General features: G+C 48.9%; 1 protein-coding gene across 11 annotated transcripts in view; it reads right to left on the bottom strand.

Moving 5' to 3' along the window:
• The window catches only part of KAZN (kazrin, periplakin interacting protein), a 755,495-nt gene that overhangs the window by 42,522 nt on the left and 686,577 nt on the right, over positions 1-26,396 (bottom strand). For all 11 annotated transcript variants that reach the window (XM_073656771.1, XM_073656774.1, XM_073656779.1 and 8 more), the window contains one exon: positions 13,174-13,310. In XM_073656771.1, coding sequence (XP_073512872.1) covers positions 13,174-13,310 — 137 coding nt within the window. The remainder of the gene's footprint in view (positions 1-13,173; positions 13,311-26,396) is intronic.

Here is a 26,396-nt window from a genome sequence, read left to right as displayed (position 1 = left end):
CTTCACGGAGGACTAGGTGGGGCCCATTATTCTGCACGGACGACTAGGTGGGGCCCATTATTCTGCACGGACGACTAGGTGGGGCCCATTATTCTGCACGGAGGACTAGGTGGGGCCATTATACTGTATGGAGGACTAGGTGGGGCCATTATACTGTATGGAGGACTAGGTGGGGCCATTATACTGTATGGAGGACTATGTGGGGCCATTATACTGTATGGAGGACTATGTGGGGCCATTATACTGTATGGAGGACTATGTGGGGCCATTATACTGTATGGAGGACTATGTGGGGCCATTATACTGTATGGAGGACTATGTGGGGCCATTATACTGTATGGAGGACTATGTGGGGCCATTATACTGTATGGAGGACTAGGTGGGGCCATTATACTGTATGGAGGACTATGTGGGACCCATTATTCTGTATGGAAGACTTTGTGGGGCCCATTACACTGTATACTGGTTGGCCCACGACTTTGTCCAAGGTTTTCATTTTGGCCCTCTGTGTGAGTTTTGACATCCCTGTACTAGACCAATAAAGGAGATGCAATGATAGACAGGTCGGTGGTGCGTCAAACAATGGTACAGCGCATGTTCCTGCAGAGACCCACCTGAACTCACTCTCTAAAGGGGGTCCCATTGACAGAAGAGTCCTGCCAAAACCGTGACTCCTGGACGGCCAGGTGTCATGTAGTCACATCACACTTGGGCTCTGTCTAACATGCTCATAGAATTCTACTGGAGATACAGATATATATATATATATATTTAATCCCTATCTCAGCTGCGTAATCTGACTGGCTGCTAGGGAAGTGAAGCCTGAAAACTTCATAAAATTTTGTGTATCCATAGCAACCAGTGTATTTTTTTGGTGTGGAATGCAGATAATTTGTATATACGATAGACCATGAAAAACAAACCCAATTCCCATTTTGTGGTTTTTACAGGACAGTCGTTCTGGTGATATGCGCCTGTCGGGATCATTTTGGCAGCCATTTCTTAATTCTCTCCTGTACGACTGCACTAATGATAGGTGTCTGAACATGTGGTAATTATTTTTTTGGGATCCTGTTTTATGCCATTTCCACTACAGACATTATACTTTTTGCAGGAAGGAGAAGGTCTAGACTAGAGAGTGATCAGCACCACAGTGGTGTGAGCCTGAAGGAGCCGGTGTGTACTTAGGCCTCCACTAATAAAAGTCTGCAGAATCGAAAACGGCATGTTGGACACACATCACTGCTGCCCTCCGCCAAGATACTACTCAACCGGCAAGGAAGGAGATGGGGGGCCTTATTTGTTTGTCACCACTTGGGTAAAAACAGCTGCGCTCTGGTGGCTATGGTAATATAGTAGTGTAACTAGGTTGGGGCCAATATGGCAGAATTTGCAGGTTTAACACCTAGTAGTACTATGGCCTGTTTATATGGCACAAATACTGTTTATTTTTACAGTACACGTTATTTGGGGGGGGGGGGGGGTTTCAATGGTTCACGCGGCAGCCATCTCGGCAGACTCTCCCATACACAGAAACGATCACTCTGCTGTGTACTCCTGTGTTTTCCATAGAGAGCCATTGCCAGACATCTCTGGCGGAAGCTTGTCTCAGGGGGGGAAAAAAAACGATCAGCAGTCCGAAATCAAACACGTCTGATCCTTAAAGGGAATCTGTCAGCAGGTTTTTGCTATGTAATATGAGGACAGCATGAAGTAGAGGCTGAGACATTGATTTCAAGGATGTGTCACTTATTAGGCTGTGTGCTGTTATTTCCATACAATGAATGTATTATCAAAAGGAGATAATCACTGCCCGGACTGATGTTCCCATGAGCCCTGGTCTGACCACACCGCCTCCTCAGATTAGCAGCTTACTGTCACTATACAATGTACACAGAAAGCTGTGTGGGCAGCTTTCCCAGCTCTGCTACATCTAAAAACTCTGATTGTGTCACAACTGCTACACCCAGTAAACTCTCATAAATTGTTGGAATCAGGGTCTCTTTTCCTGCACTATCCTGCTCTCAGATGAGGTAGCAAAAACCTGCTGGCAGATTCCCTTTAACTCCCCTGACAATCAGTTGTCGGGGGCCCCAATACACATTAAACGGTTAACTGAAACCCAATAAAATTGACAGGTTTGGCTCATGTTGTTCTAATGTGTATGGTCTTTTCTTCAGATAGTTCATTAATATTGATAAGTGGGGGACAGACTGGAATACGAATGGAAAGAAGCCAAGAATTCTTTATTTCATCAGCGGTGCCATGCAGCCAATGTAGTAACCTGAAAGCTTGTGGGCCCCAATGCAAAATCTCTAGTAGGAAACCAATTATCACAGGTCTTTAATAGTATTGGTCTCTTATAGGCCAAAGGGAACTTTTTGGCTCCCTCGGGCTCCAATGCCTGGGTGCGACTGCAATTCATGCACCTACTATAGTTACGCCCTTGGCGCGTGGCAAAGCAGCCCAGGGCGCCCTTGGCGCGTGGCAAAGCAGCCCAGGGCGCCCTTGGCGCGTGGCAAAGCAGCCCAGGGCGCCCTTGGCGCGTGGCAAAGCAGCCCAGGGCGCCCTTGGCGCGTGGCAAAGCAGCCCAGGGCGCCCTTGGCGCGTGGCAAAGCAGCCCCGGGCCAACCTTGGCGTGGCAAAGCAGCCCCGGGCCAACCTTGGCGTGGCAAAGCAGCCCCGGGCCAACCTTGGCGTGGCAAAGCAGCCCCGGGCCAACCTTGGCGTGGCAAAGCAGCCCCGGGCCAACCTTGGCGTGGCAAAGCAGCCCCGGGCCAACCTTGGCGTGGCAAAGCAGCCCCGGGCCAACCTTGGCGTGGCAAAGCAGCCCCAGGCACCCTTGGCGTGGCAAAGCAGCCCCGGGCACCCTTGGCGTGGCAAAGCAGCTCCGGGCACCCTTGGCATGGCAAAGCAGCTCCGGGCACCCTTGGCGTGGCAAAGCAGCTCAGTGCACAGTACACCTTACCACCTACTCATTTTTCATCTCTATCCACCCTTCTCTTAATTGACTGCCAGCTCTGGCTTTACAGAAACAATAGACAGATATAAAATAAGTATGAAATTGCACTGAACTGCTTGGTCACGCCAAGGGTGCACTTTGCACCTGAGCTTAGTTTTCACAGTCATTTTGTGCTGACAGACTCCCTTTTGCAGGGGACGTGAGAAAACTGTAGGCTAAACTCTTGTGAGTGGCTAATGGTGAATTTCACCAGCAATGACGTGATTAGTGTTACACAATGGACAAGAGATTGATGGACATTTTCAAACAGCAAATTATTGGTTTCATGGTCATTTAAAGAGAGGATAATTTTTTTTTACAAACCATTAAAAAAAGAAGATTTCACCAAGATTGTAAGTTACCCATAGGATAGGGATTAATTTAATGAACTGTAAGTTAACGGGGGGCCCATGTAATACCAATTTTACCCTGCAATGGCCCATTGCAGAAGAAGTAGACCACAACATCAGAATCTGATCTCTGGGCCAATGAGTAATGGAAAGACAACCCCATATAATTGGAAACCCCCTTTAAGTATTTTCTTATGTAGAGGTTTATGTTGAAGAATTATCCCACTAAACGTAGAAAGAGAATACTTTGTATAATTCAGATAGCTGAGCTGGATGTTCATTAGTAGCAGTAGATAGAAACAAACAAAAAAATAATAAAAAGCAAAAAAAAAATAAACAAACGTTCAAGTGTCCAATATAAAGTAAGCCTTGATTAAAAAAAATAAATAAAAATAAGTGTTTCATGCAGCAAAAGTAAAACTGTCAGCTGTTTATTGGCTATTAATTCATTCTCGAGTGTTTACGCTCTTGAAGCTGACAAGAGTAGACGACGCGCTGATTATAAATGGCGAAGGTGTACAAAGCCGGTTAGGTAATATCGCTAATGTCATTTACCAATTAAGAGCTTTTAGAGGAGGAGAAGGGATAGAACGACCTGATTTTGGCTGGGATTCATCAGCTAACAGAAAACCCCTAGAGAATAGCAATAGAAAAGGGGACTTTGTATTAAAGGGCTCAGCATAGAAGGAAAACCATTCCGGAGCATTATTGAATTAACTTTATATAAACTTAGCCGGCTGAGAATACATTGGAGAAGCAGTGCAAAGAAAGACTAGCCATAAAAAAAACCCCAAAACACTCATATACTAAAAGGTTTCTGTTTTGTTAAAGGGAAGTCCCAATTCTAAAAGTGGCCATAAATATTATAGGATAAGTCACAAAATGTTAAAGGGTTTGCATCAATATATGAAGGGCTGTGATCAGCTATTTCCAGCAGAATCAATTGAGTTGAGGTGCACTTGTGTATCTATTCATTATCTATGGGGCGGGCGGGCAAAGTAGAGTGTTCTACTCCGCTTTCTCTGACAATCCCATAGGTACTGAATGATGCAGAGGTCTAGCATGTGCACCTCCCCTCCATAAAGTACGTGGCTTTGCAGAGCCCAGTTCTTGAATTCGAGCCTTGACCGCAGGATCGTGGGGGGTCCTAGTGGTCAGCACCCCAGCGATCAATACATTATCCCCTATTGTATACATACACTGCTCAAAAAAATAAAGGGAACACTTAAACAGAATATAACTCCAAGGTGATCAAACTTCTGTGAAATCAAACTGTCCACTTAGGAAGCAACACTGATTGACAATCAATTTCACATGCTGTTGTGCAGATGGAATAGACAATAGATGGAAATTATTGGCAATTATCAAGACACCCTCAATAAAAGGAGTGGTTCCGCAGGTGGGGACCACAGACCACATCTCAGTACCAATGCTTTCTTGCTGATGTTTTGGTCACTTTTGAATGTTGGTTGTGCTTTCACTCTCGTAGTAGCATGAGACGGACTACAACCCACAGAAGTTGCTCAGGTAGTGCAGCTCATCCAGGATGGCACATCAATGCGAGCTGTGGCAAGAAGGTTTGCTGTGTCTGTCAGTGTAGTGTCCAGAGGCTGGAGGCGTTACCAGGACACAGGCCAGTACACCAGGAGACATGGAGGGGGCAGTAGGAGAGCAACAACCCAGCAGCAGGATCGCTACCTCCGCCTTTGTGCAAGGAGGAATAGGAGGAGCACTGCCAGAGCCCTGCAAAATTACCTCCAGCAGACCACAAATGTGCATGTGTCTGCACAAATGGTTAGAAACCGACTCCATGAGGGTGGTATGAGGGCCTGACGTCCACAGATGGGGGTTGTGCTCACAGCCCAACACCGTGCAGGACGGTTGGCATTTGCCACAGAACACCAGGATTGGCAAAGTCGCCACTGGCGCCCTGTGCTCTTCACAGATGAAAGCAGGTTCACACTGAGCACATGTGACAGAGTCTGGAGACGCCGTGGAGAGCAATCTGCTGCCTGCAACTTCCTTCAGCATGACCGGTTTCGCAGTGGGTCAGTAATGGTGTGGGGTGGCATTTCTTTGGAGGGCCCCACAGCCCTCCATTTGCTCGCCAGAGGTAGCCTGACTGCCATTAGGTACAGAGATGAGATCCTCAGACCCCTTGTGAGACCATATGCTGGTGCGGTTGGCCCTGGGTTCCTCGTAATGCAGGACAATGCCAGACCTCATGTGGCTGGAGTGTGTCAGCAGTTCCTGCAAGATGAAGGCATTGAAGCTATGGACTGGCCCGCCCGCTCCCCAGACCTGAATCCGATTGAGCACATCTGGGACATCATGTCTCACTCCATCCACCAACGTCACGTTGCACCACAGACTGTCCAGGAGTTGGCGGATGCTTTAGTCCAGGTCTGGGAGGAATTCCCACAGGAGACCATCCGCAACCTCATCAGGAGCATGCCCAGGCGTTGTAGGGAGGTCATATAGGCACATGGAGGCCACATACAATACTGAGCCTCATTTTGACTTGTTTTAAGGACATTACATCAAAGTTGGATCAGCCAGTAGTGTTTTTCCACTTTAATTTTGGGGGTGACTCCAAATCCAGGCCTCCATTGGTTAATAAATTTGATTTCCATTGATGGTTTTTGTGATTTTGTTGTCAGCACATTCAACTTTGTACAGAACAAAGTATTCAATGAGAATATTTCATTCATTCAGATCTAGGATGTGTTATTTGAGTGTTCCCTTTATTTTTTTGAGCAGTGTAGAACAGGGGTCCTCAAACTACGGCCCGCGGGCCACATGCGGCCCGCGGAGGACTTTTATCCGGCCCGCCGGGCTATGGGCGGAGGAGAGGGGAGCGGTGTCAGCGCCCGCCCTTCCCCCCCGCTTTCTCAGAGCCCCGGCAGCCCGATACTTACCTCTCCCCGTGCCTCCGCAGATCCGCTGTCTTCCTGGTCTGCGCTCCCTGTGAAGTCTCAGGTCAGAGGGCGCGGTGACGTCTTTACACCGCGCCCTCCCGAGTGCCGTCACAGGGAGCGCAGAGAGGGACAACGCCGGAGACGCTGGAGCCCGGACCTGAGCAGCGGCAGCAGGCAAGGAGGGAGGTGAGCATTGGATTTTTTTTTTTTTTAATGTATGGAGGCATGGGACATATTAGGGGTGACATCCTGCATGTGGCATTATATGGGGGGAGGGGGGGGGGTGACATCCTGAATGGGGCATTATATGGGGGGGTGACACGCTGAATGGGGCATTATATGGGGGGGTGACATGCTCATGGGGCATTATATGGGGGGGTGACATGCTGCATGGGGCATTATATGAGGGGTGACATCCAGCATGGGGCATTATAAAGACAGGGGAGTGATAACCTGCATGTGTCATTATATGGGGGGGTGACATCCTGAATGGGACATTATATGGGGGGGGGTGACATCCTGAATGGGGCATTATAAAGACAGGGGAGTGATATCTTGCACGGGGCATTATATGGTGGGAGAAAGGGAAATCCTGCATGGGGCATAATAAGGGGGGGGGGGGGGGACAGCCTGCATAGGGCATTATAAGGGGGAAACAGCCTGCCTATTGAGGACCTATGCTGCCTATTGGGTACATTTTACCTGCCTATTGAGGACCTATGCTGCCTATTGGGGACATTTACCTGCCTATTGGGGACCTATGCTGCCTATTAGGGACATTTACCTGCCTATTTGGGAAATATACCTGCCTATCTGGGACATTTACCTGCCTATTGGGAACCTATGCTGCCTATTGGGTACATTTACCTGCCTATTGGAGACCTATGCTGCCTATTGGGGACATTTACCTGCCTATTGGGGACATTTACCTGCCTATTTGGGACATTTACCTGCCTATTGGGAACCCATGCTGCCTATTGGGTACATTTACCTGCCTATTGGAGACCTATGCTGCCTATTGGGGATATTTACCTGCCTATTGGAGACATTTACCTGCCTATTGGGGACCTATGCTGCCTATTGAGGACCTATGCTGCCTATTTGGGACATTTACCTGCCTATTGAGGACCTATGCTGCCTATTGGGGACATTTAACTGCCTATTGAGGACCTATGCTGCCTATTGAGGACCTATGCTGCCTATTTGGGACATTTACCTGCCTATTGGGGACCTATGCTGCCTATTGGGGATATTTACCTGCGTATTGGGGACATTTACCTGCCTATTGAGGACCTATGCTGCCTATTGGGTACAGTTACCAGCCTATTGAAATACCGGTTGATTTAACTTTACTTGTTCTTCATTTTAAATATTGTATTTGTTCCTGTATTTTTTTTTTACTACAAAATATGATATGTGCAGTGTGCGTAGGAATTTGTTCATAGTTTTTTTTAAAAACTATATTCCGGCCCTCCAATGGTCTGAGGGACCGTGAACTGGCCCCCTGTTTAAAAAGTTTGAGGACCCCTGGTGTAGAAGATAACTTAATATTTTCTTCATGATCACAATTCAGACTGTAAAACCTGACAATCTTTTAGTCGATGGTACAAAACCGATACAGATCTCATGGTATGTGTCTCGGTTGAACCTACTTCCACCGATATGTAGGAACATTCTGCTCGGGGACCCCCACCTATCGGAAATACAAAGGGTCACCTGTACCACAAGGGCAGAGAAAAAAATAGTTGCATACTCTCAAAACCTGCAATTCATTTCTATCAATATTAATTTCTTTTCCTGTTCCACAAATACCGGAATCCAATCCACACGCCTGGTTGAGAATATAAATCATTATATCTCGCGGAGTGATGGCCTACAATAGATTTTCTTGTTTCTTGCTATTTGGACATTTTGAGCTCTATTATATTTTACTGACGGGCGGGAATAATGGAGGGAACACAATGAGAACTAATTGTCACCCGAGTGTTACATAATGGGAGCCGATTGGCGGATTTCGTGTGGTTTGCGAAACAATGTAGCACTTCTCATTCAAGTCTTTAGATAGTTATTGTTACAGAAGTATTTATCGGGACCTGTAAAGGGAAATGAGGATCTGCACACAATGGAAACTGTAGGGCTCATGGGACAGCTGTCTAGTGAAAGGTCTAAGGTAGTCATCGTTTATCTAGCATTGCAGAAAAAATATATACCTTTAATTCTGTTTTCATTAAGTGTGGCACGATTTATATACAGTATGTAAAATACCACCCACCATAACACTGCCCCCTACAGAGCGGGAAATGGCCATTCACTCTCTTTAAGGATGAGTAATGAAAAGTACACTGGCCTTCTACTCTACTCCGAACTTGCGTTACTTCTCCATTTCCTGCCACTATACAAAACTTCACACGCCCTGCGCAAACTTCCTCTTTCCAAAACATGGACACAAGTGTCATCACCTGATGCGGAGAATAACCTGGAGAGAAGCTCTTTTGGCAGGGAGCAAAACAGCCACTGGTCTGTTCCAACTTCGACAAAGGCAACCTCCTGTGTCAGCCTGAGCACGATAAGAAACTTATAAACTTGCACAAGTTATTAAAGGGGTATTCCCATCTCCAAGATCCTATCCCAATATGTAGTAGGTGTAATAATAATAATATTAGCAAATACCTTCAATTAGAAATGAAGTATAGTTCTCCTGATTCACTATGTCATTCCCCATGTAGAGCATTGCGGTAGCTTAGGTATCCATGGTTACGACCATTAACAACTAACTCACTATATGAGTGGTCGTGACCATGGATACCTATAGTTCTGCAATGCCCTGCACATGGGCGAATCAGAAGAACTATACTACATTTCTAATTGGAAGTATTTTCTAATATTATTATTATACCTACCACATATTGGGAAAGGATCTTGGAGATTGGAATATTCCTTTAAGCTTGGGCAAAATATTGCACAATGAACTTAATGCCTGCCAGCCTGGCACTAATCTTGGGGGGGGGGGGTTAAAATCTCCGCGTCAGCTTTCTCTCAATTACACCTCTGTCTGTACAAAATAACCATTGCAGGTCCACGTGGCATACATTGATGAGAACCCTCCATATTATACATCCCTAGGTTAAAAAACTAAAATTGTTTTTACAGGTGAATTTGGTTTCCGTCACTCAACAATATATCCATATTTACAGGGCTGTGGAGTCGGTAAGCCAAACCTCCGTCTCCTCAATTTCCATGACACCGACTCCCTCATACATGGCTCATGTTTAACTGATACATTTACTGTAGTAAAATGGTAACATCAGGCTTTTAATCAATATTATGACACAATAAACAAGCTATTTAGATAGAACATAAAATATTTTTTATTGGAATACAACTTTAGAACAAAAAACACGTTTGCATATTTACAGTTTATTATACACTCTGCAGTAAGTGGAAAAAAAAACAGTTTTCAACAAAAACGTACTGAATAACATTTGTGCCGTTTATGAATTTGTTCTGAGAAATAGTATCGCCTCCTTCATAGATGACCTCAAATCTGACCTAATTATTTTAAGGCTAGAGAACAACCTCTCTACACTAACTTGGGTTGGTGGCAAAGCCGTAACCACATGGGCAACATCTCTAACAATTTCAAGGTATAAAGGAATTGCCTCGTGCACAGTCAGTTTTGATGAACGATTGAACTCTTCTACTTCTTTGAGAGCAAGTGAAAAATGTCGTAATTCCTCAATTGCCCCTTTCCCAGCACGTCTCTTCAAGATGGAATAAATTTTAGGGGTTCTGGCAGCAATTGCCAATTTCCTCACTTTGCTAATCAGAGTTGCAGCATGTCCCTCTTGCAGACTATCTCTTATTGCCAGCTGCAGCGTGTGCACAACACAGCGCATGTAATGAATAGGAGAGAGGTGTGAAGCAGCTTCAACAAGATCATCTAATTGGAAAGAATCATTTTGCTGTTCTTCTGTAGTAATATCTGTTTGTTCCTCCATTATGGGAACAGGACGGTGGCCTTCCATCTCCAACATACTGAATCTGAAATGTTCTTCTAGCTGCTGTTCACCTTCATTATTCTCATTCATCAGTTTAATTGTACTTATTTTTGAAGCATCATCAGTTATAATAGCAAGATCCTGTTCCCTTTTGTTCTTAATCCTGCTTTCCTGTTCACTCCAGCAGTTCTGAGATGAGTACAGGCATTCCTTCCCTGTTTGTTTCCCCCCCCTTATCTGTAGAGGAGGAGCTTCACTACTTATGTACATAAACTGCAGCACAGATTCATCTCAGCTAAAAGTCTAGACCCTTAGATAAGGAATAGGACATTTCATAACTTTCCCAAATTCTTATGAAAAAATATTCCCCACAAATTGCATTGAACTACTGTACCCAATTTATTATATATTTTAGGAGTCGGTTCATTTTATACTGACTCCACGAAGATGGACTCCGACTCCACAGCCCTGCATATTTATACCCAGAAGCTGACTGCAGCCCAGGAGAATTATTTATAAAAAAAAAAAAAAAAAAAAAAGAAAGAATACTATAATACAAGAAGTTCCACACAGTGATTTGATCATGCTCGAAACCTGACCGTCAATAATTGGATTTATTACGCCGGTTTTCAAAGGAGTCGACGTTAACCTTTCTGGCTGCCTGTAGTCGGCACACATCTTGTACAGGAACAGAGCGAACAATGGCTGCACTGCGCTCTATACGCCTCTTTGATTAGAAGTGAATAGAGGGGGCTAGTGGGGAAATCAGAGGGAAGAAAGCACGAACAATGCCACCTTTATGTAAACACTGGAGTGAACTTGGGCTTCTGTCAAGTGGGCAGCATGAAAAGATCGAGATTAAATTCAAGGCACATATTAGGTTAGAAAAACCATATCCAGGTGCTTCACACTCACACGCTCTATAGAAGTCACTAAAGTACAGTGGTGCAGTCCATATACACGCAAAAAATATATAATAATTATTTTATCCCTTGCTGTTTTTGTAGGTTTGTCCACTGACAAAGACCTGAACAGTCTAGAGATAGAATATCCAAAAAAAAAAAAAAAAATCACATTGTATAAATTAGATAAATGTATTTGCATTTTGCAGTGAGAAATAAGTATTTGATTCCTCTGGCAAACAACACTTAATACTTGGTGGCAAAACCCTAGTTGGCAAGCACAGCAGTCAGACATTGTAGTTGATGAGGGTTGCGCACATGTCAGGAGGAATTTTGGTCCACTCCTCTTTGCACATCATCTTTAAATCATTCAGATTTTGAGGCTGTCGCTTGGCAACTCGGAGCTTCAACTCCCTCCATAAGTTTTCTATGAAATTAAAGTCTTGAGACTGAGTAGGCCACTCCATGACCTTAATGTGCTTCTTTTTGAGCCACTCCTTTGTTGCCTTGGCTGTATGTTTTGGGTCATTGTCTTGCTGGAAGACCCAGCCACGACCCATCTTCAATGCTCTTACTGAGGGAATGAGGTTGTCACTCAGGATTTTACGGTACATGGCTTCATCCATTCTCCCATTGATGCGGTGAAGTAGTCCTGTGCCCTTAGCATAGAAACACCCCCAAAACATAATGCTTCCACCTCCATGCTTGACAGTGGGGATGGTGTTCTTTGGGTCATAGGCAGCATTTCTCTTCTTCCAAACACGGAGAGTTGAGTTAATGCCAAAGAGCCCAATTTTTGTCTCATCTCAACACAGTACCTTCTCCCAATAACTCACAGAATCATCCAGGTGTTCATTGGCAAGCTTCAGATGGGCCTGCACATGTGCCTTCTTGAGCAGGGGGACCTTGCGGGAACTGCAGGATTTTAAACCTTTAAGGCGTAATGTGTTACCAATGGTTTTCTTGGTGACTGTGGTCCCAGCTGCCTTGAGATCATTAACGAGTTCCCCTCGTGTAGCTTTAGGCTGATCTCTCACCTTCCTCATGATCAAGGATACCCCACAATGTGAGATTTTGAATGGTGCCCCAGATAGATGTCGATGGACAGTCATTTTGTATTTCTTCCATTTTCTTACTATTGCACCAACAGCACTACCCTTAAAATTATAGACTATTCAGGTCTCTGTCAGTGGGTAAAACTTACAAAAACAGCAAGGGATCAAATAATTATTTCCTTCACTGTATATACATCTATATGTAGATACATCTATTATCTCGCTCTATGAATTTTATGTGGGAATATACCCTTAGCAAAAACTTCCTTAGTGTAATGAATGAATGGAAAGGGCTGCAACGCAACAGTACTTAGGCACAGGTTGTATATCTCATTTTTACTTCTTCATCACTTACAAAGGTGAGTGGGTGAATATTTTTTGTGCCTTAATTTTATTTAATCTGGGAGACGGTACTGTTGGTGCCCACAATATTTACAGTGAGAAAAAGATGCAGTACCATAAAGTGCCTAGATTAATTACATGCAGAAATACCAGTGCCTTCATAGTTCAGAAAAAGGAGAGACAAGGATGCAGTACCATCTGTGCCTAAAAAAAAAAAAACCTCAGAGAAACTCCCACTTTTAGGCAAAGCTCCATATACGCAACGCACAACAATTTCAGGGCCCAAAGAAAAAGACTCTGCTCCCCGAGCTAGACCACAAGGCAATCTGGCTACATCATTTATACAGTGACAACAGGAGGGCAGCACTATCAGTGCCTACATTTTTCTATGGGCAAAAGGAAGAATCACTTCGCTGCAAGCAATGAGATACTGGGTACCGTATCATCACATACAATGGACCCTAAACCTATAGGTTCACAGTCTTAAAAAAAGTATTAAATGGTTAGGATGGAAGCACCATTCAAGTACTGTTAAAGGAAAGAGCGGGGTTAAAATATTTAACTATTGTTCTGTGCAGGAGGTTAGTATAGCGGAGGTTGGTCTTACCTTTCTATGTTGCTCATAATTTCGGATAAAGTCCCGCAGTTGCTCCTCTCGGCTCTCCAGGGTTGTATATAACTGTTCCATTTGGCTTACCAAGTCTGCTTTTTCCGATTTTAAACGCCTGCGATCGGCCTTCATGGCTGGAGGAGGGCAAGGAGAAATAAGCACTATATCACACAATGGACATTATAAGATTTATTACATGCTGGGCATCATACATTTAGAGACAGTATTAGCTAGGCTTTCCTAGTCGCCCCTGCCACGTGTGGAAATACACTGCCCAAGGTACAGCTGTTGGCACCAACTCAATAGACGCTTGAGTTCCTCATGGGTGTGTCTAGGGGGCTGGCGGAGAATGTTCTACACCACACCTCCTGTATGTATCAGCTCATTACTACTCACCATGGGTGACAGTAACATGGTGTATCCTACAGATTACGCCACAATGGAGGAGTATGCACTTATTTTATAAAAACCCTTCTAAATATCCGTCCTCCAATATCCGGTCCTAACACGCAGATGCATTCCAAGACTATCATAAATGCAGAACTGGAATGTGTTTATATTTGGTCTATAAAATACATCTGATAAAGTAAAGGGGATGTAGGGGTAGAATGGAGAATGGGGGTGAGCAGATTGGAAGAAATTACATGAGCAAATAACATTAAGCATCCAGAGAGCCCACATCATATGAAAACTTCATACCAAGCACCGACGCCTGTAGCCATGTGATACTAGATCACTGGATAAGGTGACGGGATGTTTGTTTCACAGGGTATAAAACTAATGACAGCTGAACACAGTAATAAAATGGAAAGATCAAATATTAAATCTAATAACTAAATTAGTGCATGTTGATAAGCTACTGTCCAGCAAATGGCTGACAACTGGTGGGCAAGAGGGAGAGCGGAAGAAACTGCTGCTGTGCAGTATCCTCATCAACAGTATATAATACACATCAATGATTGACAGGTCTGCAATTTCTGATTGTCTGATTTCAGAACCCAATTATATGAAGGTGAATAGCGCTATATAAGCACTGCTCATCTCATCCTTCAGATATTGCATCACTGGTGTAGAAAGTTCCTTCTCCTGTTTGAACCAGCATTTTAGTGCAATGTGCTCCTTCTGGATGGTGCAGAATAACCCGACGCGATCCTTGAGGCCCGGACGCTGCCAAAGTGGCCGACGCGACCCTCGGGCCCGGCCGCTGACAAAGATCCAGACGCGACCATTCTTTATAACATGAAGGAGGAGTTATCAATAGTGGCCAGGATTCTTCTTCAAGAGGTTGTGCAGCAGCTGAGGTGTCCAGTTCTCTGACCTGAGGGCATTCAGTCTTGTGTTTTCATTTTGTTAAGAAAAGAATGGCATTTCTGGATGCAAGATGCACAAGTAGGATCACAATCTGTTAATATGGAAAAGATACTTGGCACTCATTAAATGTGTTCAGCAGGAGTATTTTATTACATGTGGAACATCCAGAAAAGCGCTCATGTCTAAGCGGTGGATGCAGCACACTTCCTCTCAGCGCTGCTGCACGCAGTCTCCTGGTATCCAGAGGACTGATGAAGGTTTTGTACTGACCGAAACGTCTTAATTCTTTTTTGGATGTTCCACATGTAATAAAATAGTCCTGCTGAACACGTTTAATGAATGTCAAGTATCTTCAGCGCGTTGTGTTTTAATTTGTCACACAACTTCTAATCCACTCATTTATAAATGGCAGTACCCCATCACATGAATTTTTATAAAAAAGAAAAACACTGCAAGACTGAGACGTGGGGAAACAGTGATACAGTCAATGTAAATTAATTTGCCACAACACATGGGAGAAATTAATTGTACAGATCTGGCCCACAATAAACCACAATACATTTTTCCAGTTTGCTGCCTAATTATTAAAAATCGTGGAGTGATGAACACCATGTCATGTACGTGGGGAGAGAGAGAGAGCGAGACGCAGAGGAAGTGGGGAGAGAGAGAGAGCGAGACGCAGAGGAAGTGGGGAGAGAGAGAGAGACGCAGAGGAAGTGGGGAGAGAGAGAGAGCGAGACGCAGAGGAAGTGGGGAGAGAGAGAGAGCGAGACGCAGAGGAAGTGGGGAGAGGGAGAGAGCGAGACGCAGAGGAAGTGGGGAGAGGGAGAGAGCGAGACGCAGAGGAAGTGGGGAGAGGGAGAGAGCGAGACGCAGAGGAAGTGGGGAGAGGGAGAGAGCGAGACGCAGAGGAAGTGGGGAGAGGGAGAGAGCGAGACGCAGAGGAAGTGGGGAGAGGGAGAGAGCGAGACGCAGAGGAAGTGGGGAGAGGGAGAGAGCGAGACGCAGAGGAAGTGGGGAGAGGGAGAGAGCGAGACGCAGAGGAAGTGGGGAGAGGGAGAGAGCGAGACGCAGAGGAAGTGGGGAGAGGGAGAGAGCGAGACGCAGAGGAAGTGGGGAGAGGGAGAGAGCGAGACGCAGAGGAAGTGGGGAGAGAGAGAGCGAGACGCAGAGGAAGTGGGGAGAGAGAGAGAGCGAGACGCAGAGGAAGTGGGGAGAGAGAGAGAGCGAGACGCAGAGGGAGAGAGCGAGACGCAGAGGGAGAGAGCGAGACGCAGAGGGAGAGAGCGAGACGCAGAGGGAGAGAGCGAGACGCAGAGGGAGAGAGCGAGACGCAGAGGGAGAGAGCGAGACGCAGAGGGAGAGAGCGAGACGCAGAGGGAGAGAGCGAGACGCAGAGGGAGAGAGCGAGACGCAGAGGGAGAGAGAGAGACGCAGAGGGAGAGAGAGAGAGCGAGACGCAGAGGGAGAGAGAGAGAGCGAGACGCAGAGGAAGTGGGGAGAGAGAGAGCGAGACGCAGAGGAAGTGGGGAGAGAGAGAGCGAGACGCAGAGGAAGTGGGGAGAGAGAGAGCGAGACGCAGAGGAAGTGGGGAGAGAGAGCGAGACGCAGAGGAAGTGGGGAGAGAGAGAGCGAGACGCAGAGGAAGTGGGGAGAGAGAGCCGCAGAGGAAGTGGGGAGAGAGAGAGAGCGAGACGCAGAGGAAGTGGGGAGAGAGAGAGAGCGAGACGCAGAGGAAGTGGGGAGAGAGAGAGCGAGACGCAGAGGAAGTGGGGAGAGAGAGAGCGAGACGCAGAGGAAGTGGGGAGAGAGAGAGCGAGACGCAGAGGAAGTGGGGAGAGCGAGACGCAGAGGAAGAGAGAGCGAGACGCAGAGGAAGAGAGAGCGAGACGCAGAGGAAGAGAGAGAGAGACGCAGAGGAAGAGAGAGAGAGAGACGCAGAGGAAGAGAGAGAGAGACGCAGAGGAAGAGAGAGAGACGCAGAGGAAGAGAGAGAGAGAGAGACGCAGAGGAAGAGAGAGAGAGAGAGACGCAGAGGAAGAGAGAGAGAAAGACGCAGAGGAAGAGAGAGAGAGAAAGAGACGCAGAGGAAGAGAGAGAGAGAGACGCAGAGGAAGAGAGAGAGAGAGACGCAGAGGAAGTGAGAGAGAGAGACGCAGAGGAAGTGAGAGAGAGAGACGCAGAGGAAGTGAGAGAGAGAGACGCAGAGGAAGTGAGAGAGACGCAGAGGAAGTGAGAGCGAGACGCAGAGGAAGTGGGGAGAGAGAGAGAGCGAGACGCAGAGGAAGTGGGGAGAGAGAGAGAGCGAGACGCAGAGGAAGTGGGGAGAGAGAGAGAGCGAGACGCAGAGGAAGTGGGGAGAGAGAGAGAGCGAGACGCAGAGGAAGTGGGGAGAGAGAGAGAGCGAGACGCAGAGGAAGTGGGGAGAGAGAGCGAGACGCAGAGGAAGTGGGGAGAGAGAGCGAGACGCAGAGGAAGTGGGGAGAGAGAGCGAGACGCAGAGGAAGTGGGGAGAGAGAGCGAGACGCAGAGGAAGTGGGGAGAGAGAGCGAGACGCAGAGGAAGTGGGGAGAGAGAGAGAGACGCAGAGGAAGAGAGAGAGACGCAGAGGAAGAGAGAGAGACGCAGAGGAAGAGAGAGAGAGACGCAGAGGAAGAGAGAGAGAGACGCAGAGGAAGAGAGAGAGAGAGAGAGACGCAGAGGAAGAGAGAGAGAGAAAGAGACGCAGAGGAAGAGAGAGAGAGAGAGACGCAGAGGAAGAGAGAGAGACGCAGAGGAAGAGAGAGAGACGCAGAGGAAGAGAGAGAGACGCAGAGGAAGAGAGAGAGACGCAGAGGAAGAGAGAGAGACGCAGAGGAAGAGAGAGAGAGAGAGACGCAGAGGAAGAGAGAGAGACGCAGAGGAAGAGAGAGAGAGAGAGACGCAGAGGAAGAGAGAGAGAGAGAGACGCAGAGGAAGAGAGAGAGAAAGACGCAGAGGAAGAGAGAGAGAGAAAGAGACGCAGAGGAAGAGAGAGAGAGAGACGCAGAGGAAGAGAGAGAGAGAGACGCAGAGGAAGTGAGAGAGAGAGACGCAGAGGAAGTGAGAGAGAGAGACGCAGAGGAAGTGAGAGAGAGACGCAGAGGAAGTGAGAGAGACGCAGAGGAAGTGAGAGCGAGACGCAGAGGAAGTGGGGAGAGAGAGAGAGCGAGACGCAGAGGAAGTGGGGAGAGAGAGAGAGCGAGACGCAGAGGAAGTGGGGAGAGAGAGAGAGCGAGACGCAGAGGAAGTGGGGAGAGAGAGAGAGCGAGACGCAGAGGAAGTGGGGAGAGAGAGAGAGCGAGACGCAGAGGAAGTGGGGAGAGAGAGCGAGACGCAGAGGAAGTGGGGAGAGAGAGCGAGACGCAGAGGAAGTGGGGAGAGAGAGCGAGACGCAGAGGAAGTGGGGAGAGAGAGCGAGACGCAGAGGAAGTGGGGAGAGAGAGCGAGACGCAGAGGAAGTGGGGAGAGAGAGCGAGACGCAGAGGAAGTGGGGAGAGAGAGCGAGACGCAGAGGAAGTGGGGAGAGAGAGCGAGACGCAGAGGAAGTGGGGAGAGAGAGAGAGACGCAGAGGAAGAGAGAGAGACGCAGAGGAAGAGAGAGAGACGCAGAGGAAGAGAGAGAGAGACGCAGAGGAAGAGAGAGAGAGACGCAGAGGAAGAGAGAGAGAGAGAGAGACGCAGAGGAAGAGAGAGAGAGAAAGAGACGCAGAGGAAGAGAGAGAGAGAGAGACGCAGAGGAAGAGAGAGAGACGCAGAGGAAGAGAGAGAGACGCAGAGGAAGAGAGAGAGACGCAGAGGAAGAGAGAGAGACGCAGAGGAAGAGAGAGAGACGCAGAGGAAGAGAGAGAGACGCAGAGGAAGTGAGAGAGACGCAGAGGAAGTGAGAGAGACGCAGAGGAAGTGAGAGAGAGACGCAGAGGAAGTGAGAGAGAGAGACGCAGAGGAAGAGAGAGAGAGACGCAGAGGAAGTGAGAGAGAGAGACGCAGAGGGAGAGAGAGAGAGAGAGAGACGCAGAGGAAGAGAGAGAGAGAAAGAGACGCAGAGGAAGAGAGAGAGATAGAGACGCAGAGGAAGAGAGAGAGATAGAGACGCAGAGGAAGAGAGAGAGAGACGCAGAGGAAGTGAGAGAGACGCAGAGGAAGTGAGAGAGACGCAGAGGAAGTGAGAGAGACGCAGAGGAAGTGAGAGACGCAGAGGAAGTGAGAGACGCAGAGGAAGTGAGAGAGAGAGCGAGCGAGACGCAGAGGAAGAGAGAGAGAGCGAGCGAGACGCGGAGGAAGTGGGGAGAGGGAGAGCGAGACGCAGAGGGAGAGAGCGAGACGCAGAGGGAGAGAGCGAGACGCAGAGGGAGAGAGCGAGACGCAGAGGGAGAGAGCGAGACGCAGAGGGAGAGAGCGAGACGCAGAGGGAGAGAGCGAGACGCAGAGGGAGAGAGCGAGACGCAGAGGGAGAGAGCGAGACGCAGAGGGAGAGAGCGAGACGCAGAGGGAGAGAGCGAGACGCAGAGGGAGAGAGCGAGACGCAGAGGGAGAGAGCGAGACGCAGAGGGAGAGAGCGAGACGCAGAGGGAGAGAGCGAGACGCAGAGGGAGAGAGCGAGACGCAGAGGGAGAGAGAGAGACGCAGAGGGAGAGAGAGAGACGCAGAGGGAGAGAGAGAGACGCAGAGGGAGAGAGAGAGACGCAGAGGGAGAGAGAGAGAGAGCGAGACGCAGAGGAAGTGGGGAGAGAGAGAGAGCGAGACGCAGAGGAAGTGGGGAGAGAGAGAGAGCGAGACGCAGAGGAAGTGGGGAGAGAGAGCGAGACGCAGAGGAAGTGGGGAGAGAGAGCGAGACGCAGAGGAAGTGGGGAGAGAGAGAGCGAGACGCAGAGGAAGTGGGGAGAGAGAGCCGCAGAGGAAGTGGGGAGAGAGAGCCGCAGAGGAAGTGGGGAGAGAGAGAGAGCGAGACGCAGAGGAAGTGGGGAGAGAGAGAGAGCGAGACGCAGAGGAAGTGGGGAGAGAGAGCGAGACGCAGAGGAAGTGGGGAGAGAGAGAGCGAGACGCAGAGGAAGTGGGGAGAGCGAGACGCAGAGGAAGAGAGAGAGAGACGCAGAGGAAGAGAGAGAGAGACGCAGAGGAAGAGAGAGAGAGAGACGCAGAGGAAGAGAGAGAGAGACGCAGAGGAAGAGAGAGAGAGAGACGCAGAGGAAGAGAGAGAGAGAGAGACGCAGAGGAAGAGAGAGAGAAAGACGCAGAGGAAGAGAGAGAAAGACGCAGAGGAAGAGAGAGAGAGAAAGAGACGCAGAGGAAGAGAGAGAGAGAGACGCAGAGGAAGAGAGAGAGAGAGAGACGCAGAGGAAGTGAGAGAGAGAGACGCAGAGGAAGTGAGAGAGACGCAGAGGAAGTGAGAGCGAGACGCAGAGGAAGTGGGGAGAGAGAGAGAGCGAGACGCAGAGGAAGTGGGGAGAGAGAGAGAGCGAGACGCAGAGGAAGTGGGGAGAGAGAGAGAGCGAGACGCAGAGGAAGTGGGGAGAGAGAGAGAGCGAGACGCAGAGGAAGTGGGGAGAGCGAGCGAGACGCAGAGGAAGTGGGGAGAGAGAGCGAGACGCAGAGGAAGTGGGGAGAGAGAGCGAGACGCAGAGGAAGTGGGGAGAGAGAGCGAGACGCAGAGGAAGAGAGAGAGAGACGCAGAGGAAGAGAGAGAGACGCAGAGGAAGAGAGAGAGACGCAGAGGAAGAGAGAGAGAGACGCAGAGGAAGAGAGAGAGAGACGCAGAGGAAGAGAGAGAGAGAGAGACGCAGAGGAAGAGAGAGAGAGAAAGAGACGCAGAGGAAGAGAGAGAGAGACGCAGAGGAAGAGAGAGAGACGCAGAGGAAGAGAGAGAGACGCAGAGGAAGAGAGAGAGACGCAGAGGAAGTGAGAGAGACGCAGAGGAAGTGAGAGAGACGCAGAGGAAGTGAGAGAGAGACGCAGAGGAAGTGAGAGAGAGACGCAGAGGAAGTGAGAGAGAGACGCAGAGGAAGTGAGAGAGAGACGCAGAGGAAGTGAGAGAGAGAGACGCAGAGGAAGTGAGAGAGAGAGACGCAGAGGAAGTGAGAGAGAGAGACGCAGAGGAAGTGAGAGAGAGAGACGCAGAGGGAGAGAGAGAGAGAGAGAGAGACGCAGAGGAAGAGAGAGAGAGAAAGAGACGCAGAGGAAGAGAGAGATAGAGACGCAGAGGAAGTGAGAGAGACGCAGAGGAAGTGAGAGAGACGCAGAGGAAGTGAGAGAGACGCAGAGGAAGTGAGAGAGAGACGCAGAGGAAGTGAGAGAGAGACGCAGAGGAAGAGAGAGAGAGACGCAGAGGAAGAGAGAGAGAGAGAGAGAGACGCAGAGGAAGAGAGAGAGAGAGAGCGAGACGCAGAGGAAGTGGGGAGAGGGAGAGCGAGACGCAGAGGAAGTGGGGAGAGGGAGAGAGCGAGACGCAGAGGGAGAGAGCGAGACGCAGAGGGAGAGAGCGAGACGCAGAGGGAGAGAGCGAGACGCAGAGGGAGAGAGCGAGACGCAGAGGGAGAGAGCGAGACGCAGAGGGAGAGAGCGAGACGCAGAGGGAGAGAGCGAGACGCAGAGGGAGAGAGCGAGACGCAGAGGGAGAGAGCGAGACGCAGAGGGAGAGAGCGAGACGCAGAGGGAGAGAGCGAGACGCAGAGGGAGAGAGCGAGACGCAGAGGGAGAGAGCGAGACGCAGAGGGAGAGAGCGAGACGCAGAGGGAGAGAGCGAGACGCAGAGGGAGAGAGCGAGACGCAGAGGGAGAGAGCGAGACGCAGAGGGAGAGAGCGAGACGCAGAGGGAGAGAGCGAGACGCAGAGGGAGAGAGCGAGACGCAGAGGGAGAGAGCGAGACGCAGAGGGAGAGAGCGAGACGCAGAGGGAGAGAGCGAGACGCAGAGGGAGAGAGCGAGACGCAGAGGGAGAGAGCGAGACGCAGAGGGAGAGGAAGAGAGAGAGAGAGAGAGACGCAGAGGAAGAGAGAGAGAGAGACGCAGAGGAAGAGAGAGAGAGACGCAGAGGAAGAGAGAGAGAGAGACGCAGAGGAAGAGAGAGAGAGAGAGAGACGCAGAGGAAGAGAGAGAGAGAGACGCAGAGGAAGAGAGAGAGAGAGACGCAGAGGAAGAGAGAGAGAGACGCAGAGGAAGAGAGAGAGAGACGCAGAGGAAGAGAGAGAGACGCAGAGGAAGAGAGAGAGAGACGCAGAGGAAGAGAGAGAGAGACGCAGAGGAAGAGAGAGAGAGACGCAGAGTTAGAGAGAGAGAGAGACGCAGAGTTAGAGAGAGAGAGAGAGACGCAGAGTTAGAGAGAGAGACGCAGAGTTAGAGAGAGAGAGAGAGACGCAGAGGAAGAGAGAGAGAGAGAGAGACGCAGAGGAAGAGAGAGAGAGACGCAGAGGAAGAGAGAGAGAGAGACGCAGAGGAAGAGAGAGAGAGACGCAGAGGAAGTGAGAGAGACGCAGAGGAAGTGAGAGAGACGCAGAGGAAGTGAGAGAGACGCAGAGGAAGTGAGAGACGCGCAGAGGCAGTGAGAGACGCGCAGAGGCAGTGAGAGACGCGCAGAGGCAGTGAGAGAGACGCAGAGGCAGTGAGAGAGAGACGCAGAGGCAGTGAGAGAGAGACGCAGAGGCAGTGAGAGAGAGACGCAGAGGCAGTGAGAGAGAGACGCAGAGGCAGTGAGAGAGAGACGCAGAGGCAGTGAGAGAGAGACGCAGAGGAAGTGAGAGAGACGCAGAGGAAGTGAGAGAGACGCAGAGGAAGTGAGAGAGAGACGCAGAGGAAGTGAGAGAGAGACGCAGAGGAAGAGAGAGAGAGACGCAGAGGAAGAGAGAGAGAGAGAGAGAGACGCAGAGGAAGAGAGAGAGGGAGAGCGAGACGCAGAGGAAGTGGGGAGAGGGAGAGAGCGAGACGCAGAGGAAGTGGGGAGAGGGAGAGAGCGAGACGCAGAGGGAGAGAGCGAGACGCAGAGGGAGAGAGCGAGACGCAGAGGGAGAGAGCGAGACGCAGAGGGAGAGAGCGAGACGCAGAGGGAGAGAGCGAGACGCAGAGGGAGAGAGCGAGACGCAGAGGGAGAGAGCGAGACGCAGAGGGAGAGAGCGAGACGCAGAGGGAGAGAGCGAGACGCAGAGGGAGAGAGCGAGACGCAGAGGGAGAGAGCGAGACGCAGAGGGAGAGAGCGAGACGCAGAGGGAGAGAGCGAGACGCAGAGGGAGAGAGCGAGACGCAGAGGGAGAGAGCGAGACGCAGAGGGAGAGAGCGAGACGCAGAGGGAGAGAGCGAGACGCAGAGGGAGAGAGCGAGACGCAGAGGGAGAGAGCGAGACGCAGAGGGAGAGAGCGAGACGCAGAGGGAGAGAGCGAGACGCAGAGGGAGAGAGCGAGACGCAGAGGGAGAGAGCGAGACGCAGAGGGAGAGAGCGAGACGCAGAGGGAGAGAGCGAGACGCAGAGGGAGAGAGCGAGACGCAGAGGGAGAGAGCGAGAGCGAGACGCAGAGGAAGAGAGAGAGAGAGAGAGACGCAGAGGAAGAGAGAGAGAGAGACGCAGAGGAAGAGAGAGAGAGACGCAGAGGAAGAGAGAGAGAGAGACGCAGAGGAAGAGAGAGAGAGAGAGACGCAGAGGAAGAGAGAGAGAGAGACGCAGAGGAAGAGAGAGAGAGAGACGCAGAGGAAGAGAGAGAGAGACGCAGAGGAAGAGAGAGAGAGACGCAGAGGAAGAGAGAGAGAGAGACGCAGAGGAAGAGAGAGAGAGACGCAGAGGAAGAGAGAGAGAGACGCAGAGGAAGAGAGAGAGAGACGCAGAGTTAGAGAGAGAGAGAGACGCAGAGTTAGAGAGAGAGAGAGAGACGCAGAGGAAGTGAGAGAGAGAGAGAGACGCAGAGGAAGTGAGAGAGAGAGAGAGACGCAGAGGAAGAGAGAGACGCAGAGGAAGAAAGACGCAGAGGAAGAAAGACGCAGAGGAAGAAAGACGCAGAGGAAGAAAGACGCAGAGGAAGAAAGACGCAGAGGAAGAAAGACGCAGAGGAAGAAAGACGCAGAGGAAGAAAGACGCAGAGGAAGAAAGACGCAGAGGAAGAAAGACGCAGAGGAAGAAAGACGCAGAGGAAGAAAGACGCAGAGGAAGAAAGACGCAGAGGAAGAAAGACGCAGAGGAAGAAAGACGCAGAGGAAGAAAGACGCAGAGGAAGAAAGACGCAGAGGAAGAAAGACGCAGAGGAAGTGAGAGAGAGGCAGAGGAAGTGAGAGAGAGGCAGAGGAAGTGAGAGAGAGGCAGAGGAAGTGAGAGAGAGGCAGAGGAAGTGAGAGAGAGGCAGAGGAAGTGAGAGAGAGGCAGAGGAAGTGAGAGAGAGGCAGAGGAAGTGAGAGAGAGGCAGAGGAAGTGAGAGAGAGGCAGAGGAAGTGAGAGAGAGGCAGAGGAAGTGAGAGAGAGGCAGAGGAAGTGAGAGAGAGGCAGAGGAAGTGAGAGAGAGGCAGAGGAAGTGAGAGAGGCAGAGGAAGTGAGAGAGAGGCAGAGGAAGTGAGAGAGAGGCAGAGGAAGTGAGAGAGAGGCAGAGGAAGTGAGAGAGGCAGAGGAAGTGAGAGAGACGCAGAGGAAGTGAGAGAGACGCAGAGGAAGTGAGAGAGACGCAGAGAGACGCAGAAGAAGTGAGAGAGAGAGACGCAGAGGAAGTGAGAGAGAGAGAGAAAGAAAGAAAAGGCAAACATGTGAAGGCGCCCTGCCTGAGGTTTGATCTCTCACCTCCAATTGCAAATTTGTGATCATGTTACACACTTTTCGGCCAGGAAGCTCCGGATACACAGGGATACAAGTCCTCTCAGCTAAATTACATAAACTCGTTGAAGCAACATCTGGAGATGAACAAGGCTACACAGCTCTCATTATAAGCGTTTATCCTCATTCGGCCGGTGAATCCTCTCAGGATAACATAATGCAGTCGGAGATATTATGTAAGGGTTTTTGGGTGGGGTTGCTGGATATGGACCAGGGGCAGCAGCACGGGGAGTTTGGATCCGGTCTATAAAGTCCATATACTTGTGAGTGATACTATCCATATTGTGCAGCACGTTAGTAGATGGAAACTGTGCAGATGACTGGCGGTGTGAGGTTATTGTTCATGTCTCCTGCAGCCCCCGGGGAGCTCTCCGCACGTCCTGTGCACCTGTTCTCAGCCACGTTACAATAGCTATTGCTTATATAAGGATGGAAATGGCTGGAGCCAGGATTTCTAGCAGTGTCTAGGTTTTGCTAAAGCTCACGGGAAATGTAGTTTACAATATGAAATTTGTCTGTTGTAGACAACTAAAAAGGTGTCAGACTGGACAGTAATGCTTGTGAAGTCACAAAAGGAAGGTTCGGAGGAATACCGGCTCTCATTCAAGAGACCCAACTGTATATGGACACTTATTTTGAAGGCAATGCTTTATGGGAAAAAAAAAATGCAAAGTCACACGAACCAATCAAACAAGACCCCAATCTAGAGACATTGGTACTAATGAGGGACAATAACCCCGAGCAGGGTACTAGTTCGCTGAATGACCTGTCTTAAAGAGAATCTGTCACCAGGTTTTTGCCACGTAATCTGATAGCAGCATGGTCTAGAGACAGAGACCCCGATTCCAGCGATGTGTTACTTACTGGGCTGCTTGCTGTAGTTTTGATAATATCAAAGTTTTAAATCAACATATTACTGGAGGACTAGTAAACCTGCTGCCATTTGGCCCAACCACACCCCCATCACTGATTGGCAGCTGCAGTGTACACAGAAAGCAACCAGCCAATCAGTATTGTGGGTGGGGTTATAGATAGCTCAGCATTTAGAAAACTGGTAGATTTGCAGCACATAAAACAGTGATTTTACCAAAACTGCAGCAAGCAGCCCAGTAAGTGATACATTGCTGGAATCAGGGTCTCTGTCCCTACATCAAACTGTTCTCAGATAAAGTAGCAAAGTCCTGGTGACAGATTCTCTTTAAGAGGGGAATACCCACACTCATTAAAGACACTTATTTGAAAAAGTATCAAAGAGGTTTCTAAACAATGCTCAAAGAGATCTGAAGGAGATGTGGACGCATCTAGACTGTGAACTCATTCCTTAGGGAGTGTACAAACTCACAATCATTTCTAGTAACACAAAATGTCACAAAAAATGAATCAATTTTGTAAATGGTCATTCTTGTAAATGTCTCACGGTTTTGTATCAACAACTCCTATGCAAACCTATGTGCCTCCATGGTCACAGTCTCTCCTCATCTGACCCCTACTTCTAGCTAACCTTGAAGCATGACTACAGGATCTGACTACACATTATTAGTTGTCTGTAACCATGGATCCATAACACAAAGGTCTGCATACAAACTGAAGACAAAGTAGTAGGAGAGAGTTTTAAGAAAGAATACTTGCAAATTTGCTTCTTTTATTTTAGATGCATTAATAAAAAATATGCCAAAGTAATCCATAGGGTGTCAGGCCAATTGACTACGAATTTGATTGCCTCTGTGTTGCATTTTCTATTATTGACTGCAAAATGAGTTATTTGAGAATCTGCCAGTGAGCTCATTCTGAAGAAAGACATTGTAATTTGCTCATCATTCTTTTTCCGACCTGATTTATGATCACAGACCACAAAGTTGAATGTGTAGGAAAAAAGGATGTAAATAGTGCAACATTTTTAGTGAAAGTTGATTGCAAAAATGTTATTTTTAGCCCCAAATAAATGATTAAGTACTATAAAAAAAAATATATATATATAGAAAATATCCCCAAAAGAGGACAATCCCTTTAATAATTTCTGCATTTGGCAACCATGGATGTGATTTTATGGGCTGATAACTTCCCAATTAAGGCAGCCACAATGGAGAGCTGTGGCTACATGGGTCACCTTGCAT

This window comes from Phyllobates terribilis, unplaced genomic scaffold (genome assembly GCF_046119375.1).
Source record: "Phyllobates terribilis strain yellow unplaced genomic scaffold, ASM4611937v1 Scaffold_12__6_contigs__length_324123572, whole genome shotgun sequence".
NCBI lineage: Eukaryota > Metazoa > Chordata > Amphibia > Anura > Dendrobatidae > Phyllobates > Phyllobates terribilis.
Note: the sequence above shows the minus strand (reverse complement) of the source record. Positions and strands in the feature narration are given on the sequence as shown.